General features: G+C 41.3%; 1 protein-coding gene across 1 annotated transcript; it reads left to right on the top strand.

Moving 5' to 3' along the window:
* Positions 1-20,431: 20,431 nt before the first annotated feature.
* Positions 20,432-21,106, top strand: LOC143817830 (olfactory receptor 6N1-like). The gene has a single exon (XM_077299295.1). It carries the CDS (start codon positions 20,432-20,434, stop codon positions 21,104-21,106), a length of 675 nt encoding a protein of 224 aa, XP_077155410.1.
* Positions 21,107-21,607: the final 501 nt, after the last annotated feature.

Raw genomic sequence — 21,607 nt, forward strand, 5'->3', positions numbered from 1 at the left:
GTGGGTAAACTGGGGGTCAGGCAGGAAGTTAGTAGAGAAAGCTGACTGGATGTGAACCAGGCAACACCTTGTGGCAGAGGGTGTTGCGGGAGAGGATTCGGTAGGGCCTCTGTCAGGTTTGGGACCCTGATGGAGACCTGGCTACAGGATAGAAAGTAACGGGACCGTGCCTGCACTGAGAAGCGGCGGTGCCCTAAGGAAGGACTAGAAGAGAGATATATTGTGCTGAGTGAGAAACGAGATCGAAGCAATAGGAGTATACCAGTAGGAGTCGTGCCGTGAGATCGAGGCAACATCCTACTGAGGCGCACAACCGGTGGCCGGAACGCCGAGAGTATTATAACACTGAGCTTCAAGCAATACTCTAAACAGCGGCAGGACAGTCAGTCTCAGGCGGGCTGTCTAACTCAAATCACCTATGCAGTCTTGGGGGGCAACTTGTGGAGAGGGGCGACTCTAGGGTTCCGGAAGAGCTCCGAGCCTACCCGTCAAACGGGTGCCGTTCCAACCAGATCAACAGGGAGGGACGGAGGATTAGCAGAACATCATCTAATCGAGTTGTGAGGGAACTTAAGAAACAGACACAACAGTTGTGGGGTACTTTCCGTAAGCACAGCAGGGAAGGACTACAACACTTAGCGCTAAGAAGGAAGGCACTGATTTCCACCTGCAAAGTGAACTCTGGAGGTGCCATTGGACCGGCCGGACTTGCGCAGCCTGGTGATCTGGATTTCGGACTGAGGACCCAGAGATCATCAGTAAAGAGGTAAAGAGACTGCAACCTGTGTCCTCGTTATTTACCGCGACTTGCACCCCACAACTGCACCATTATCACTACTCATTGTACCGGACGTCCCCCCCACTGACCGGCAGGGCCACGGACCGGGTCTAGCCACCGTGACAACCCCAGAACAGAGACTCAGAGGCCCGGTACCGGGTACCCCTCGGCCCAGCGGCGGTGTGGGGGCGCTCCACATAGATGGTGAAAAAGATAAACCTTTGGATAACAGAATTATTTCAGACTCAGCGAAGATTTGGACTGACAGATTTATTACCTTAAGGGATGTGTTAGCTTTTTCCGCAAAATTTGATTTTTGTTTTTTAGCACGGTTCCCAGGGGTTTTGTGTTCCCATCTCTTACGTGGATAATTCCTGAAACATGTAGTTATAGAATAACTTGATGAGTCCAATCGTTCACCCGCTGAGGAGGCAGATGAAACCGACTCAGTTCTGAATATTTTTAGATATAGATTTCCATTTATACACACGATTCTCTTGGAAATCAGTAGAATCACGTGACATTTTTTTGGCCTGTACTTCCTTAATTTCAGTTTCCCACTCAATGGAGCATTTTTCCATCCTAGCATCAAAAGAAGTTTTTTCCTTCTTAGATGCTGATGTCTTAAATGAGGTATATGTAGAGTCTAATTAGGTTTCTAGCACCGTTAGTTTTTTGGAATTGAGATCAATTAAAAGTTGCATAAACTGCATAGAACATAATGTACAAGCTGTTTCCCATTTATTAATAAAATCAGCATCTTCAATGGGAAAAGATGGAAAAACTTGAATTCGTAGACCTCTCGGTATAAAACCTTTCTTAACATAATTTTCTAAAAATGCTCTATTCCACCAGGTCTTTGTTCTCCTATATAAGAGATTTTAAATATTATTTTGCAGATTAGATGAAATTCTATGGTCTCCAGATCCAATAGATCTGAGGCATCCCGGTACCTTTGGAATAATATTTTAATTAACTAATTATGTTTCTGTGATTTATTTTTTATCTAATAATAAAGATTTACATATTTTTCATATCTCTCTCACATGTGGGTTCATTCTTACATCTATTTTTATAATTTTTATATGAATCATTCTATTATGGTGTAGAACCATTTTTTGTCCAATGTTTTAATAATTTTTAACTTTTAATTTTATTGGGTATTTCATTTTCGTTGCTTTTATTTTTGATTCATAAGTAGTAAGGGCCGCCTGATGACCCTAAAAAAAAATTGTGACTTTCAGTGTCCCTCCTTCAAAATTAAAATTACATTTCCTGGTGAACGTTTTTTTCACCATTGAAAGCAATACATATGTGCAAAACTCAGCTTAAACACTACATGACCCAAGGTGTTGAGGTTTTTTTCTCTTATTTATTTTGCATTATATACAAGTCATTATCCTGGAAAGCATGGTTCTTAACTTTTGTTCCAGTCAAATTCATTTTAAGTGCGGTTTTGTATATTTTATTCAGTCCGTAAAAGTGGCGTAATACTCTGACAACATTGTTCCCAAAAGCGACCTGGGATTCAGAGATGTTTCCAGGGGTCATCCCCATGCTGTTCCCATACCATTTCAGTTCTGTTTCCATTGAATTCGCAATTTTGAGACCCAATCTAGACCTCTGAGGGAGAGCCGCTGGAAAAATGCTCAAGCTTCCCATTGACTTCCAGTGTACTCATTACTCAGGTCGAGCCCCCAAGTATTACGATTTGTTCGACTCGAGTAATGAGCATCTGAGTGCTTGCTCATTACCAATTGACTGCCATTATACTCAATACCTGAAACGAGCATAAGAGTATTAGGAATTGCTCAATTCAAGCAACGAGCACCAGAACATTTTAGAGCTCGCTCATCCCTACTATCCACAATACATAGGTTTCTGTCTCAATTTGCAGGGAGGCATAGTACACCATTTCTGAAACCAGAGCAGTGCGAACAGGTGAATGGTTGGATAGCAGATAATGCCACCAGCAGACCGCACCACCCAGTCTTCTACATGGTCCAGTCTCACCAGCCTAAAGTTTGGATTACTTAATCCTCACCCTGACCCTCCTTCCTTCCACAGTGTTGAGTTCCAGGAGACTAGTGATCCCACAATAGGACACTCCGAGTTCTTTACAACATAATTTTTTGATTGTGGCCTCTCAACCTGCATGCTCCAAGAGGGACAGGAGGACATGCTATTTAGTGATGCACAAAACTTAGTGCAGCCTTGACTACAAGAATATGGTGGGGATTGGCATATTTGGGATAAGGAGAAAGATGACGATGAGACACAGTTGCCGCAAAGTCTTGTTGTTGTTAATTCACAAAGTCAGGAGAACCATGGTGCAGTGGTGTGCAAAGTATCTCACACAATCCTTATTGAAAAAATGACTAAGAATGGAATGGACAAGGCAACTGTTAGGTGGATTTATAATTGGCTTAGTGATCGGACCCAAAGAGTGGTCGTAAATTCATGCACATGCAGTTGGAAGAATGTCTCAAGTGGGGTACCATAGTCCATGAGCCAAGAACCAAATTTGACGATATCGGTACCAAGCGGAGTGACTAATTCTCTTTGGTATTTTTAGGTAGATGCATGTCTGTAGTTTATTTTTTGATATGATAGCCCTTACATATACGTAGCTTATTAACCCCTTCAGCCCTAGGCCTATTTGTACCCAAGTGCCTAAGCCAATCTGACCTGTGCCACTTCATGGGCTAATAACTTTGGAACGCTTTCACCTATCCAAGCCATTCTGAGATTGTTTTCTCGTGACATATTGTACTTCACGTCAGTGCTAAATGGGAGTCAATATATTTTACCTTTCTATATAAAAAAATGCTAAATATTCGGAAATTTTGGAAAAATCGGCAATTTTTTAACTTTGAAATTCTCTGCTTTTTACAAAAATACTGATACCCCCCATAATAGTTATTAATTTACACTCCCCACATGTTTACTTCATATTGGCATCATTTTGAAAATGAAACCTTATTGTTTTACGACGTAATAGGGCTTATAGTTTTATGCGCAATTTTTCACATTTACAGCAAAACCCACTTTTCAAAGGACCAAGTCACTTCTGAAGTCACTTTAAGGGGCTTACATAACAGAAACCACCCATAAATTACCCCATTTTGCAAACTACACCCCTCAAGCTGTTCAAAACTCATTTTTAAAAACTGTTAACCCTTTAGGTGTTCCACAGGAATTTTAGCATGAGCCAAGAACCAAATATGACGATATCGGTACCACCCGGAGTGACTAGATGTAGTATTTGTAACAAAATTTAATCCAAGTTATGTAAATACACACTGAACATGTCATGTGCATATATATATATATATATATATATATATATATATATATATATATATATATGTTACTCCATAATATCTTCAACATCGGACTCTGAATCTGACTGTTGTTCTACTGGCTCGTCTTCAGTACCCTTGTTCTGGCATGTCTGTAATCTGCACATGTCTGTGCACTTCAGGCCATTGCTGAGGCAAGTACACTGAGGAAGTTCACATGACCGCACACACTTGCAGGACAGTAGCTGTATAATAGCTTCTGGTGCTGGTGCCCCTTGCATCCACTTGACAACAAGCTTTCCGTCGTTATCTATCATCCAACCGCAGTCTGTTGGGTTTGCAACCCATGGCTGGCTCTGCAGACTTCTCCTCCAGATCGCAGCCTGGTAGTTTGCACGCAGTGCATGCATGAAAAGGCAGTCCTGGCAAGGAGGGAGTTGACTTGACTCTACCACTCCACGTCTGGCACAGAACAGCTGATAACGGAGCCTGTTTACCTCAGTTGTTTGGGTAGTTGGCAGGTACATGTGGCAGGTGATTTCCTGTAACTTCTCAAAAAGTTCGGTAGACACTTCCCATGAACGACCAACTTCCTGAAAGGCATCCTGGTATGTCTTGTTCATCTTCAACTGCTTGAGTGTCGTCATCTTCCCACGGCCAGCGAATGCACTGACGGTGTCACAGCCTGTAAATGCATGCATACCAATCAATGAATCACATACGCTGCCTCCCAATGTTCGGCTCAGAGTGGTGATATCCAGGAATCTTGTCCGGTTCTGTGTACCGCATTTCTGGAACAGGTGGGATGGGATTTTGTGGCACATGCCCAGACACAGGACCATGACATCAGTATCCTCCGAAGTGATGATGACCGACTTGTAACCAGATTCTGCTGCATGAAGAGCATGGAGAAGGAGGCGTGTGTCTGCTTCTTCTTGATTTGACTTAAGGTCAGCAGCCTCTTCCCACTGTTCTTTGGTGATCTTAAAGCAGAGCTGCTCACATGTGACATACAGCTCCTTCTCCTCAAGCTTCTCCCTGTGGTGTTTCGCCTTCCATTCTTCTACCAGAAACTTTATGAGACTTGCCTTGTTGGAGGAACTACTTAGAAGCTTTTTCCACTGCTGGATGTTGTGCCCATGTTGAATGTTCTTGAAATGGATCCCTGTGCCTTCATATCTGTTGACTCTTTCTGTATCTTTGATGGATGTCTCCTTGTAGACGTCAAAGACAATATCAATGCGCTTGCTCTTAGCACCCTCATGGATAGCGCGACTCATTGCTGTGCCTGCTAGCTGGCCAAATGTTGCATTGTTTCCCTTCAGTTTCTGAACCAGGCTCATCCCATCAATGATGGTTGCAGAGGGCTCGGGGATCACTTCTGCAGGACGAGCATTCCTCTCCAACTCCCTTGCGAGGGCAGCCTTGTTGGTCTTGCGGATAGACCCATCACCATTGGCAAGTGCCCATGGCAATGGACCCAGGGGATGAGTCAAGACATCACTCATTTGTAGCTTTCTGTTCTCAGCTACAAGTATCATCTGGCCAAATAGGTTTCTGTCAGCCTTCAAAATTACCTCCTTGCCAAGACCTTGTCTGCGTGTCTTCATTTGGATGTTAGAGAACGTTTTAAGTTTGTTCTTCGTCATCTTGTCATGAAACAATGTAGTTGGCTTATCGGTACCCAAACGCTCATCCTTGAATGTTTGATATGCATCCTCTCCTATACTGTATGCCCCTTGAAGGTCTTTGGCTACATCTGGTGGTGCTACAGTCGCTGTTGACAAACTGATAAGTTCACCATTATGCTCTTTGTTGAAGGGGTTCACCCAACCTGTCTCCAGCAGTTGAACGAAAGATTGGACATCGGCTTCATCTCTTCTAATCCTAGACACCTGTAGGTCTGAATGGCTGAAGTCAGTATATTGTTGGCCTACCAGGGCCCTCAGCTGCCTCAAGTACATACTGCGGTACTCTGATGTCAGGTAGAACCTGGAAACAGCTCCAACTTTGAGGCTGAAGCCTTTTGTGCCCCCTGGTGTCTGGGTGTCTTTGTTGATTGTCTCTTCAATGGTCTGGTCCACAGGAATTCGTCCAAAAGGATTCTTGCTACCGATCTGGACCGAAAAGCCACCTTGCATGAAGTATTCATGGACCTCTGGGTGTTCTATGGGCAGCCGAGACATTGTGGCATAGTAATAGGTTAGGTATCGGGCATAGTTGACCTTGTCATAGGCAAAACACCATGGTATCATCTGTCGGATTGCTCCTAGGTGAAGCATCCAGTTGCCTTCTCTTGAAGCTCGAACCAGGGCCAGCATGGTCTCGACCATGTCCAAGTATGACATCCAGAATGCTGAGAGTTGTTCATTTCTGAGGGTCTCAAGATAAACTTAAAAGAGCTTCAGGGTAAGTGTGCAAGATTCATTATCCAAGAGCTTTTCGAAGGATCCCTGCGACACACTGATGCGAAAGTTTGTGATGTTCTTCAGTGTTTCATCCAGATGGTGAAGGTCCCTTGCATGGTTTTCTTCTAGCCATGGAAGGAAGTTTTTCCATGCAAGCCTCATAAGTGCTTCATAGACCAGCTTGTGTAGTCTCACTGCTCTGTTGTACCTCAAAAACCACATAGCGCTCCTTCCGTGTTGAGCTGTGCTGTGTGCCCATACTTTAGTTTACGAGTACATGTGGGGTGTTTCTATAAACTGCAGAATTAGGGTAACCAAGTTTGGGTTTGCCGTTAACCCTTGCTAGGTTGCAGGTAAAATTGGATTACAATGTAATATCTGGAAAAAAAATGAAATTTTGAAATTTCACCTTCATTCTGCTAAAATTCCTGTGGAACACCTAAAGGGTTAACAGTTTTTAAAAATGAGTTTTGAACAGCTTGAGGGGTGTAGTTTGCAAAATGGGGTAATTTATGGGTGGTTTCTGTTATGTAAGCCCCTTAAAGTGACTTCAGAAGTGACTTGGTCCTTTGAAAAGTGGGTTTTGCTGTAAATGTGAAAAATTGCGCATAAAACTATAAGCCCTATTACGTCGTAAAACAATAAGGTTTCATTTTCAAAATGATGCCAATATGAAGTAAACATGTGGGGAGTGTAAATTAATAACTATTATGGGGGGTATCAGTATTTTTGTAAAAAGCAGAGAATTTCAAAGTTAAAAAATTGCCGATTTTTCCAAAATTTCCGAATATTTAGCATTTTTTTATATAGAAAGGTAAAATATATTGACTCCCATTTAGCACTGACGTGAAGTACAATATGTCACGAGAAAACAATCTCAGAATGGCTTGGATAGGTGAAAGCGTTCCAAAGTTATTAGCCCATGAAGTGGCACAGGTCAGATTGGCTTAGGCACTTGGGTACAAATAGGCCTAGGGCTGAAGGGGTTAATAAGCTACGTATATGTAAGGGCTATCATATCAAAAAATAAACTACAGACATGCATCTACCTAAAAATACCAAAGAAAATTAGTCACTCCGGGTGGTACCGATATCTGGCCCGGCTCATGGACTACCACAGGGCTCTGTCCTGGGCCCTGTATTGTTCAACATCTTTATCAATGATTTAGATGAAGGAATTGAGGGTAACCTGATTAAATTGCTGATGATGCAAAGCTAGGAGGGATAGCTAATACTAGAGAAGAGAGAGGATTCAAAAAGATATAAATAAACTGGAGCAGTGGGCAGCAACTAGCAGAATGTTTTTTAACAAGGAAAAATGTAAAGTCCTACATCTGGGCAATAAAAATGAAAAAAGCATATATAGAATGGGAGGAACAGGGCTAAGCAACAGCACATGTGAAAAAGACTTGGGTATACTAATAGATCACAGACTGAACATGAGTCAACAGTGTGATGCAGCAGCAAAAAAGGCAAATACAATTCTGGGATGTATTAACAGAAGCATACAGTCTAGATCACCCAAAGTCATTATTACCCTCTACTCTGCTTTGGTCAGACCTCATCTGGAATACTGTGTCCAGTTTGGGGCTCCACATTTTAAAAAAGACATCGACAAACTGGAGCAAGTTTAGAGAAGAGCGACCAGAATGGTGACCGGTCTGCAAACCATGCCCTATGAGGAACGGTTACAGGATTTGGGAATGTTTAGCTTGCAAAAAGAAGACTGAGAGGAGACTTAATAGCTGTCTACAAATATCTCAAGGGCTGTCACATTTGCACAAGGAAAGACTAGAAGCAATGGGATGAAACTGAATGGGAGGAGACACAGATTAGATATTAGAAAAAACTTTTTGACAGTTAGGGTGATCAATGAGTGGAACAGGCTGTCACCGGAGGTGGTGAGTTCTCCTTCAATGGAAGTCTTCAAACAGAGGCTGGACAGATATCTGTCTGGGATGATTTAGTGAATCCTGCTTTGAGCAGGGGGTTGGACTAGATGACCCAGGAGGTCCCTTTCAACTCTACCATTCTATGATTTTATGATTCTATGAGATCGTGGAAGATGATGTCACCAACCCACCCTGGGAAGCAAACATGCAGAGTGAGGCCAGCAGTGCTTAGGGAGAGAGATCGGCAACACCGAAACAGACAGGCAGAGGCAGTGGGGTGACCAGAGGGACAAGGTGGGAAACTGTTCCACAGAGCACCAACACTTCTGAATTTCTCTGTCAAAGAGTTAGGTGTCTCCCAGTCTGGGACTTTTTAAGGAGAGTTCTGAGACGAATAAAATGGCAATTTGCAAACTGTGCCATACCAAGATCAGCAGGGGCCTGACCACTAAGAACCTAATCACCACCAGCATGATCGGGCACAGGTTATCTAAGCACCTGACTCACCGGGTTGAATGCCTGGGTCCACGATTGTTGCTTTCGGGTGACATCACTGCCTTTTCCCCTGTGCAAGGTGCTTCCCAATTCTCTGTTCAAAACATGGCGCCGATGCCTCCTGCAATGCAACTATCCTTGCACATTTTGACTTATTTTCATCAGCCACTTCCAAATCCTTGGTTTCACTTCCAAATCCTTGTCCTAGCACAGCGTTTAGCTGTCCATATCCCAGAACTTGGAAAGAAAAATAAAGTTTTCAGTCAACCACCCACAGGCCCAAATGCTAAACGGTCACATTTCCAGGCTTCTTACAGTGGAAATGTTGCCATTGATGCTGGTAGAGGATTTCCACACCCATCATGGCAGCCGTCCCTGGGCACTCGTGGAACATCACCCATGCCCATAGCAACATATTTACTGGCATTGTCTACTTAACAATTGACACACGGACAAACGCTTGTGGACAGGGATGCTACATTTCCCTGATGGCACACTGTGTGAAAATTGTGGAGGCTGGGGCTGAGTGAAACCCTGGCTCGGCGCATGTGCTCCCGATGCCAAGGATTGCTTGCCCTACTTTTAACAGGGTTTACTCCACCTCCTACAGCAGTATCTGTACCCACTCCTACTCATCCTCATCATCTATCTTCATTGTGCTATCTCAGAGCAAGTTGTCCATATCAGCCGGAAGCTGGAAGCTCTGCAGCACTGCCACATCGAAGCGGCAATCAGCTCTGGTGAAGATAATTTTTCTAGGAGACACCCCGCATATCGCGGCAGAGTTACTTAAAGGAATAATAGACCAGATAGATCTGTGGTTTTTGCCACTGAAACTCCAACCAGGCATGGTCATGTGTGATAATAGGCATAACCTGGTGCCGGCTGTGAAGTTTTGTCAAACTCACACATTTACCATGCTGCGCACATTTGTTCAACTTGGATGTTCATTGGTTTTTGAAAACATACCCAGATTTTTCAGAGCTTCTGGTTAAGGTACGCCGTGTTAGCGTCCATTTCCACAAGTCAGCTACAACTGCGGCTGCTCTGTCAATGCTGCAGCAGCGCATGCAAGTGCCAGTTTACCAACTGGTGTGCAATGTCATCTGCGCTGGAACTCCACACTGCAAATGCTGGCAATGCTTTGTGAGCAGAACAGGATAGTGGTTGAATACCAGTTCCAATACACCTGTTGGTCTTCTGGTCAGCCTACACATATAACAAATGAAGAGTTTTCATTGAAGTCTGACATTTAGTGGTTCAAGGACACCACAAAGATGGTGAGCGGTGATAACGCCATAGTCAGCGTAACTATCCTGCTTTTGTGCCTAGTTAAACAGTCACTGTTCACAATTAAACATGAAGTTTTGCATTTGGAGCAGCTAGGGATGAAGGAAGACAAAACACAGAATGCTTGTAGCCAGCCTAGACTCATCTCATCTGCCCAGCATGGATTGGATATTAATGCGGAGGTGGATGCTGAGGAGGAGGAAGAAGAGGAGGAACAGGAGCTGGTGGCTAACACAGCAAAGGCTACTAGCCACACAACATTTGTTACATCTCTCCTTCCTGAATGGACTGAGGAAAGGAATGAGGAGGAAGAGAAGGAGGAGGAGGAGATCGAGAGTCGTCTTCATGGTGGAGACAGTGAAGTGTTGGCTGTATGGAGCTTGGCACATGTGGCCAGCTTTATGTACCACTGGCTTTCCTGTGACCCTTGGGTTACATTCATCTTGGCCAAACAAGTGTACACTCTGCTCTCTCTGCTAGACCCATGCTAAAAGGATAACTTTGCATCTCTTCTTCCTAAGGGGGAGAGGTCTTCTAAAATTGGGCTATACCTGAAGGCCATTGTGGAAAATAAAAATATATACAAAATATGTATGCACTTGCGCTACATCCTATGTTGTCATAAATAGAAATGCCATTAGTGTGAAATTTACCTGCTCAAGGGAACGAAGCACTTGAATTTGTTCTAATGGGAACGTGAAGCAACAATAATGGTGTAAAGGTGTGCTTTCTAAAAGAAAGATAAAGGTAAATATTTAGGTATATATTCAAATGCCGTGCTCAAATGTATATATATATATATACACACACACATTGATGTAGTCACTATATGATGAAACGTTATGTAACATATCTTCAGGATATCTTAGGCATAAAGATGAATATTCTGAATGTAAACCTGCAAAGATATATCCACCAAAAAGATTAGAACACTTTGAAACAGGTCTGATATCAACAGAGCTGGTAACTGCTTTGTACCTGTTCATAAAACTGGCTCTGCCCACTCCAGCCGCAACTCTCAGGCTACAGAAATAGCCGATCATCTGCGGCATTTCCCTTACAGTTTTATGAACAGGTACAAAGCAGTTACATTTGAGCACGGCATTTGAATATATACCTAAATATTTACCTTTATCTTTCTTTTAGAAATCACACCTTTACACCATTATTGTTGCTTCACGTTCCCATTAGAACAAATTCAAGTGCTTCGTTCCCTTGAGCAGGTAAATTTCACACTAATGGCATTTCTATTTATGACAACATAGGACGTAGCGCAAGTGCATACATATTTTGTATATATTTTTATTGTTAGTACCATATATCCCTAGTGATAAAGGGTTTCACTTGCAGCAGTCCATATTTACCATACGCAACAGCGCCGCTACCTATATACACTAATTTTATCTACATTGTGGAAAATATGTTGAAGAGTTGTGGACAGCTCTCCAGGCTAAGTTTGATCAATGGCTGTCTCCGTTGAAGAGTTTGGCAGACAATACCAAAGTGTCATCAATTTCACCACAATAGAAATTGTACAATAGGGATGGACAAGTCTTCCACTACACTCAATCCAGCAGATGGACACCCAACCAGGAATGTTCACATTTCCCAAAATTACTGGCAGACACCATAAAAGTGGCATCAATTTCACCACAGTATAGATAGTGTATTAGGGTTGCAACAGCGTGTCCCTCCCCCAGCCTGTGTCCCTGGACTGCAATGTAATCAGGCCTAAGTCAACAACCAGTGTTAGTTAGATAGGGCATTCATAACTTTTAGCAATTTACATTGTCCGGTGCTGGTCAAAGACCATTGCTGATTTTTCCAGGATCCTAAATGAGACTTCATTCTCTTTATTAAACTGTTGCTTCCCTTACATTTTCCAATGGTGGTGGGGTATAGTCCAATTTGTGTACATTTTAAGCAGATCTAAGTGACTGGGTTAAAACCCTCCACAGACCTATTCAGGCGGCAGCCTTACACATATTGGAACATGGTCATCTCCACGCTAAGGCCTTTACCTGAGCTCTGTAGCACTGCCTGTCACCTGAGTAATACACTCCATAGACCTCAACACTCTCTGGGGCATATCCTGGAATTACTCCATTGTTGCTAAAAACCATGCAAAAGATAAATTCTGCCTGGTTGTGTAGTTTCCAGAAGAAGGGCTTGGTCTTGTGCAGATTGGTCAATGGCGCTCCTGTGTCTTTCCCTTGAGGAGGCTGCTTCCAAGTAAAATGAGGCTTGTACATGTTCCTGACATGGGTTTCAGGCCTGACACACTGAGCACAATACAGGCCCTCGCTTGTTACACTGTATTCAGAATATAATTCTAAGGCTTTTGGTGTCTGGTAGGATCCAATTTTCTGACATTGATCATACAGCTCCCCCAGTTCTTTCTATCCATTTCAGCTTTTTTACCATGCCCCCAGATCTGTTTATTGGGTCCAGCAGAAAAATATTCAGCTTTCCCATTGACTTGCATTGGATTCGTTATTCGGTGTAAATACACGGATATTAGAAATTATTTGTGCCGATTTTCCCGAATCCGAATATTTCACTATTTGCTCATCACTATCGGTGACATCTGAAAAAAGTAGAGACCAGTGCTAGATCGGGAGGCGGTAAGTTTATTACAGCTCAATAAGCAAGATTTTACCACCACGTTGTTTCCCATTTTGGATAGTGCTGGAATCAGAATTTTATATAAGACGTCATTTCTTTTAATATATATGCATGTATTAAATATGCATATATATTTTTTTTAATTTAACAAGTTCTTCACTATTTGATTGCTGAGAACTACAATATTTCCCAGTGTGATACAATCAGGCTCAGGTGTACGGTACTTGTGGGAGTATAATCTTGACATGTCAGCAATTCCCTGTTCGAAATTTGAATTATATAAATAATTTTCTGCGTTCATTAAAATTCAATTATTTACAGATGTTTTCAACTTCATTCTTTAACAAGCGGGAAATAAAAGCTGATAGCGCGGTAATATCGGAGGCACAGAGCAGCTGTCCTGTCAAACGCTCCACAGGTGAGGATTTAGTTTCACTCCAACATATGGGGGGGGCTGACTTTCCCGAAACCACAAAAAGCTTATTCTTCTTACATACGAGTCACAGGGCTACTAGTTTTGATATACAGCCATTAGAAAAAATACAAATTAAAGAACCATACTATAATAATAAAAATAACATAAAAAATATATAAAATATCACACATACAATTTATAGAAGATGTTCAGAATAATAATTGTAATTAGAATTAAAAATAAATATATTTAAATGCAAAGAAATAAATAGAATCAATTACATATTGATTTCGTTAATAATTATCATTATTTTAAAATGTGTTGATTCCTTTTAGATGTCATTTCTCTTCCTAGAGACATTATTTACAGAAAAAATACTTAATATTGTGACTTTTTTTCATAATTGGAAAATCAAAGTCAGAAATGGAAAGAACTTGCCTCATCAAGATAACCCTTTATATAAAATATCTAATACAGTAGATTATAAAAATTATTTTATTATTTATTCAATTCATTTGGGTTTTTCGCCTTTTTTTGAGTAAAAAAATTATATATTTTTTAAATCACTGTTAAAGACAATGCAACAAAAATCATTAGGACAGGAAGAAATCATTATAATAATTTAAGAAGCTTAAATGTTAAGAAGTTTGATAAGTTTGTATGTTTATATTTTTTTATCGTAAAAAAAATCACAGAATAAGAAATCTACATAGCCCGCAAAACAGGAAAAAAATTAGATGATTTAGCGGTACGAGTTCCCTTTACTGTAAACCATGGAAGTCTTCACTTCTGTGGCCAGCATTCTTGGCCCATCATCCTGGGCTCCTCCAGATCAAATGATATTGAGGAGCCTGGTAAACACTCAAGCCTTAGGGTACTGTCACACAGTGCAATTTTCGTCGCTACGACGGCACGATCCGTGACGTCGCAGCGTCGTATGATTATCACTCCAGCGTCGTAGACTGCGTTCACACTTTGCAATCACGGCGCTGGAGCGATGCCGAAGTCCCCGGGTAACCAGGGTAAACATCGGGTTACTAAGCGCAGGGCCGCGCTTAGTAACCCGATGTTTACCCTGCTTACCAGCGTAAACGTTAAAAAAACAAACAGTACATACTTACATTCTGGTGTCTGTCCCCCGGCGTTCTGCTTCTCTGCACTGTGTAAGCACCATAGCCGGAAAGCAGAGCGGTGACGTCACCGCTGTGCTCGCTTTCCAGCCGGCAGGCGCTCACACAGTGCAGAGAAGCTGAGACGCCGGGGACAGACACCGGAATGTAAGTATGTACTGTTTGTTTTTTTAACGTTTACGCTGGTAACCAGGGTAAACATCGGGTTACTAAGCGCGGCCCTGCGCTTAGTTACCCGATGTTTACCCTGGTTACAAGCGAACACATCGCTGGATCGCTGTCACACACAACGATCCAGCGATGTCAGCGGGTGATCAAGCGACGAAAGAAAGTTCCAAACGATCTCAGCGTGATGTCGGATCGCAGTAGCGTGTCAGACACAACGATATCGTAACGATATCGCTAGAACGTCACGAATCGTGCCGTCGTAGCGATCAAAATTGCACTGTGTGACAGTACCCTTAGGTATAGTTTGTACTTCACAGAACCTAAGGTTGAGTGTTTACCAGGCTCCTCAAAGTCAATTGGTCTAGATGATTTGTATCAGAGATGCCGGTGCAGATAGGACATCATCAATATAAGGAAATAGAGGAGAAAGGGAGAAAGTGGTACTGCAGTGCTCACCTGATGGTGTCGTACTAGGTGCAGAACAACCATAGTAGCATGCCTTTATGGTAATGGGTTGTAACAACCTATGAGTACATCATAATCCAATCTTCTGATGTTGTCAAACTCCGACAGTAACTTTATTGATGGAATCATTTCACTGGAGTCCACTACCTGTGATTCTCTGCTTTTTGGGGAGGTAGCACCAAGCAAGGGGGTCATTTTTGCTTTCACATGCTCTCTAGTAAGCACCAGAATTATTAATGATGTTGGGATGAAGATGCCCTGATACAGTTGCCATGAAGTACCTGACAGGTTTTTGTTTTTGGGTTAACTCTAGTAGCGGGTCAACTGAGCCAAATCTAATACTATTGTGGGCTCGAATGACTTACTGTACATCCCAATCTCACGTAATAAATGCACGCATGCTGCCTGAATTCAGTCAAAACTTCTCCATAAATGTAATTTCGTTAACCACCATGGTAGAAAAATATGGAACAGAATCGTAACTTGTTATGAGGATCTTAAATCCTACACTTTTACCTACCGGAGTTAAAGGTTGTGCTTTAGCTTCACACTATGGATGGCACAAAGCAACATATATTTTAAAGAAGCTTTGGGGGAATGAAGCCTATATAATTTTGAAACAAATATCTAAAGTTTTTATAATCGTCCTGATACACCAGAAGAGTTAAACTAATTTATTTGGCATACGTGTTCACTACAGAGGGGTAATTCATCAGTGACCCCAAAGTTTAGGCCTTCTGGGCTTAAGCAGTCACATTTTTATACACCATGTCTACAATTTATAGAATCTGATCACAAAAGTGCATCATCTTTCACAAACCACTTAAGACTTCAGAACACAGTGGCATGTTAAAGTTTGGGCACTCCTGGTTAAAATTACTGTTATTGTGAACAGTTAAGCAAGTTGAAGAAGAAATGATCTTGTAAAGGCCGAAAGTTAAAAATTACACATTTAATTAGTATTTTAGGCACAAAAATTATATATTTTCATCTTTTATATTTTAAAAAGTTACAAAAAGGACAATGGGCCGGTGCAAAAGTTTGGGCACCTTTAGAGGTTTGTGTGCTCAAATAACTTTGACCAATGATTCAGCCTGGTGATGCAAATTCCCAGATTTATAAAAACCCAGCCTCCTCTAAACTTGTGCCAAAAACAGCAGCCAATGGTTGTTTTAAGCAGCTGTCTAGCACTCTGAAAATGACAATGCTGGAGGCCACAAAGCAGGAGAAAGCATTTTCAAGTTGCCTTTACTCAGCTTGAAATGTAGTTAAGAAATGGCAGTTAACTTGAGCAGATCAAGATAATGTCTGGAAGACCAAGCAAAATTTCAATGAGAGCTGCTTGTAGAATTTCTAGAAAGGCCAACCAGAACCCCCCCTTAACTGCAAAAGACCTTCTGAAAGATGTAGCAGACTCTGGAGTAGTGGCACATTAGTGCTGTTCAGAGACACCTGCACAAATATGGCCTTCATGGAAGAGTTGTTATCAAAAGAAAACCTCTGCTGTGTCCTCACTATAAAATTCAGCATCAGAAGTATTCAGGAGAACATCTAAACAAACCTGATGCATTTTGGAAACAAGTCCTGTGGACCGATGAGGTTAAAACAGAACTCTTTGGACACAATTATCAAAGGTAGAGTGGATACGGAAAGTATTCAGACCCCTTTACATTTTTCACTCTTTGTTTCATTGCAGCCATTTGGTAAATTGAAAAAAGTTCATTTTTGTTCTCATTAATGTACACTCAGCACCCCATCTTTACTGAAAAAAAACAAATTAGTAATTTTTGCAAATTTATTAGAAAAGAAAAACTGAAATCTCACATGGTCATAAGTCTTCAGCCCCTTTGCTCAGTATTGGGTAGAAGCCCCTTTTGAGCTAGTACAGCCATGGGTCTTTTTGGGAATGATGCAACAAGTTTTTCACACCTGGATTTGGGGATCCTCGGCCATTCTTCCTTGCAGTTCCGTCATGTTGGATGGTGAACGTTGGTGGACGCCATTTTCAGGTCTCTCCAGAGATGCTCAGTTAGGTTTAGGTCAGGGCTCTGGATGGGCCGGTCAAGAATGGTCACAGAATTGTTCTGGAGCCGCTCCTTTGTTATTTTATCCATTTGCTTAGTGTCATTGTCTTGCTGGAAGGTGAATCTTCTGCCAAGTCTGAGGTACAGAGCACTCTGGAAAAGGTTTTCATCCAGGATATCTCTGTACTTGGCCGCATTCATGTTTCCTTCAATAACAACCAGTCGTCCTGTCCCTGCAGCTGAAAAACACCCCGATAGCATGATGCTGCCTCCACCATGTTTCACTGTTGGTATCGTATGAGCAGGTGATGAGCAGTGCCTGGTTTTCTCCACACATATCTCATAGAATTATCACCAAAAGGGTCTATCTTCATCTCATCTGACCAGAGAATCTTATTTCTCATAGTCTGGGAGTCCTTCATGTGTTTTTTAGCAAACTCTATGCGGCTTTCATATGTCTTGCAGTGAGGAGAGGCTTCCGTCGGGCCACTCTGCCATAAAGGCTTGACTAGTGGAGGGCTGCAGTGATAGTTGACTTTGTGGAACTTTCTCCAATCTCCCTATTGCATCTCTGGAGCTCAGCCACAGTGATCTTGGTGTTCTTCTTTACCTCTCTCACCAAAGCTCTTTTCACACAATTGCTCTGTTTGGCTGGACGGCCAGATCTAGGAAGACTTCTGGTGGTCCTTAACTTCTTCCATTTAAGGATTATGGTGGCCACTGTGCTCTTAGGAACCTTGAGTACTGCAGAAGTTCTGTTGTAACCTTGGCCAGATCTGTGCCTTGCCACAATTCTGTCTCTGAGCCCCTTGGTCGGTTCCTTTGACCTCATGATCCTCATTTGGTCTGACATGCACTGTGAGCTGTGAGGTCTCATATAGACAGGTGTGCGTCTTTCCAAATCACGTCCTATCAGGTTAATTAAACACAGCTGGACTCCAATGAAGGAGTAGAACCATCTCAAGGAGGATCACAAGGAAATGGACAGCATTTGACTTACATATGAGTGTCTGAGGAAAGGGTCTAAATACTTATGACCATGTGATATTTCAGTTTTTCTTTTTTATTAAATTTGCAAACAAATCTACATTTCTGCTTTTTTCAGTCAAGATGGGGTGCAGAGTGTACATTCATATGAAAAAAAATAACTTTTTGAATTTACCAAATGGCTGCAATGAAGCAAAGAGTGAAAAATGTAAAGGGGGTCTGAATACTTTCCATACCTACTGTATGTGTGGAGAAAAAAGGGCACAGAATTTCTGGGAAAAAAAACAGTTCATCAACCATTAAGCATGTGGTTGGGTCAATTATGCTTTAGGGTTGTGTTGCAGTCAATGGCACAGGGAACATTTCACGGGTAGAGGGGAGAATGGATTCAATGAAATTGCAACAAATTCTTGATACAAACATAACACCATCTGTAAAAAAGCTGAAGGTGAAAGAAGGATGGTTTCTATAAACGATAAATTAAAACGTCAAAATCCACAAATGACGACCTCAAAAGGTGCAAACTGAAGGATTTACAATGGCCCTCACAGTCCCCTGATCTAAACATCATTGAAAATCTGTGGTGAAACCTCAAAATAGCAGAGGATGCAAAATGACCCAGGAATCTCACAGAACTGGAGGAATTCTGCAAGGAAGAATGGAGGAAAGTTCCTCAAACAAGAACTGAAAGACTATTGTCAGGCTACAAAAAGCATTTACAAGTTGTGATACTTTAAAAAGGGGCTGCTACTAGGTACTAACCATGCAGGGTGCCCAAACTTTTGCATCAGCCCATTTTCCTTTAAGTAATTTCAAAAATGTAAAATATGAAAATATGTGTACATATTTGCATAAAATACAAAAGGAAATGTGTAATTTGTAACCTTAAGCCGTTAGATATCATTCCATCTTTAACTTGTTTCAATTGCTTAACTGTTCACAATATCAGTCATTTTGACCAAGGGTGCCCAAACTTTACCATGCCACTGTAGATGTACTGATACTTATCATTCCTTCTCTCCACTCCTGACATTATGGCAGACCACACACTGAAGCCAGGGCCAGACTTTCCAGTGACAGGGAATGAAGATGAATGTCACCAGTTTTCCATGACTCAACAGCTTTTTAATTGATTTTTTGAAATTTCAGACTAGTAATTAAACTGGATAAGTGACCGCATCCTTCCTTTTCATCTATTGTGTGTCTATAGCCTGTATGTAATGACATCTCTGTGTGACATGTGAAATACTGGCTTGGAACTTTTCTTTGCATTATTTTCCTTTTCTTCTACGCTGTATATTTATATAATAGCTTTTGTGAACTCAGTGTAATAGAAGCACAATGGTTTTACTTGTACTACAGAAAATCCTTAGTAATTTGCAGCCTGGGCCAGGAAACTGATGTATTGAGACCTAAGTAATTTTCCGGCTATGCATTCATTGACAAAACCCAAGATAAAAACAAAATGAACCTGTATTCTGCAGTAAGAAAATAAGTAAAGAGTATAAACAGTAACTATTTATTTACTTTTTACTTACTTCAAGGTAAATTTTTATTTTATTTTTATCTTGAGTTTTGTCTGTTGAGTGGTCACAGAGTGAACGTGCTCCTACATAGTGAAAGTATTCCAACTTATGATCCGGCTCATTTATTTGGTTTTGCCGTAGTTTCTTTTACTTTGTACAAACAGGAGCATAGATAGTGCTCTCTTTTTAAGCTAAGCATTTCATTTACATAGTTCCCCATGGGCAGATGTCTGAACAGGCTTGTGTCCTGCTTTGCCTCCATGGTTTTAAAGCTAGAAGACAGGAACATTCCAATCGGATACACCTTGTCGTGGTGGTATGGATTTAACACTTTTTGATCAACATAGCCAAATTAACTAAGTGCCCTGTGTTATTTACATGCACTATTACTATGTCCTTACTACAGGGTATATGCTCATTTTGTTTTTATCTTGGGTTTTGTCTGTTGAGTGACCACAGTGTGATGGTGCTCCAACACATTGCGCTTCCTACCAACTTATGTTCCAGCTCATTTCTTTGGTTTTGCTATTTATTCATTGAATCAACTATCAATGGAGAAAATAGAGCAAAAGAAGAACTTAGGTAGACTATTCATCAGATAAATAAATAACAATACTCAATGCCAAGCTGCAGCTGCTAAAGCCTTATATAAATCCTGATTTGATTGTAAGGCCACATATGATTTATAACAAGGCAGTTTGGGACTTCACATCGGAAAAAATGAAAATACAAGAAAGATAGAAAGCATTTTGCTGGGGGCTAATATTCTTGATGGGGATCCATTAGGTTGACATTTCAGAAAAAACTCTATTTAGAGTTTCCTTTACTTCTGCACTTGGATTAATATTTCATTGCTAGAAAAAATGCTAATAATTCGCCTAATTACTTCTCTCTTCTGAAGGTTCTTTTTTCTGATTTTATGCACCATGGAGGAGAATATGTATCTTCAACCTTCAGTGTTGATTCTTGGCTTCAGGGATGTGACATCTGTAAGATATTTCTACAGCTTTGTAGCTTTCCTGGTTTTCACTATGGTCATCTTTTACAATGTTATGGTCATCGTGACAGTACTGATGCACAAAACCTTACAGGAACCTGTGTACATCTTTGTCTCCATGCCGTGTCTTAATGGGATTGATGGCAGCACCACCTTTTTGCCCTTTCTTGTATTTAATCAAATGAGCAGTCTGAAGACCATCACTTATGTTGGCTGCTTGAAGCAAGTGTTTTGTGTCCACACCTATGAGATGGCTATACTTAATGTTATGGCCTTTGACCACTATATGTGTATCTGCAACCCCCTGAGATACAACAATTTAATGACTTTGGCCACCGTCTTCAAAATGGTTTTCTCAGCTTGGTTGTTTATAATATTCCTGGTCGGTATCCACCTGGTATTGACTATTACACTTCTGCTGTGTGATACCACAAAATTGAAGGTCTACTGTGATAACTGGTCAGTGGTCAGGCTCTCTTGCATGGATATTGCTATCAATAATGTCTATGGACTCTTCATTGCCTCCACCGTTACACGACCTATGCCAACACTGATTGTAATCTCCTACTTTCAGATTTTTGAGGGGTTGTATAAAGTCCACTAAAGCCTTCCGAGAGAAAGCTTTGCAGACTTGCACGACTGACTTAATAGCCATCGCAAAATATGTTTCTAATTTATTCTTTGAACTTCTCGTCTATCACTTTATCCCTGAGAATTTTAATGGTGAAGTTAGGACCATCATGTTGGTGCAAGTCATAGTGCTTTCTCCACTCTTAAATCCTCTCATCTATGGATTAAAAGTGAACGTGATTACAAAAAGGATCTATCACACCTTTGATCTAAAGACAAGCAAATTCAATATTCTGTTGGCTCTATCCAAGCATTTCTAAAAAACTCTAAGTAACCTATTTATTTCCATTGGCTGCAGGATTTGCATTCAATCTGTTTGACCAGTCCAGATGCCAGGTTATGGCACCAGCTACTTTTTGCTTCATTTTTAGTTGCTATACAAGGAACTTTGCTTTGCGTAACATTGTCCCTATTGATGGGCGATCGTGTTCGGCACTTCTCAGTATTCGATCAATCATCCTGGTGCTCAAGAAGC

The sequence above is a fragment of the Ranitomeya variabilis genome, chromosome 3 (genome assembly GCF_051348905.1).
Source record: "Ranitomeya variabilis isolate aRanVar5 chromosome 3, aRanVar5.hap1, whole genome shotgun sequence".
NCBI classification, from domain to species: domain Eukaryota; kingdom Metazoa; phylum Chordata; class Amphibia; order Anura; family Dendrobatidae; genus Ranitomeya; species Ranitomeya variabilis.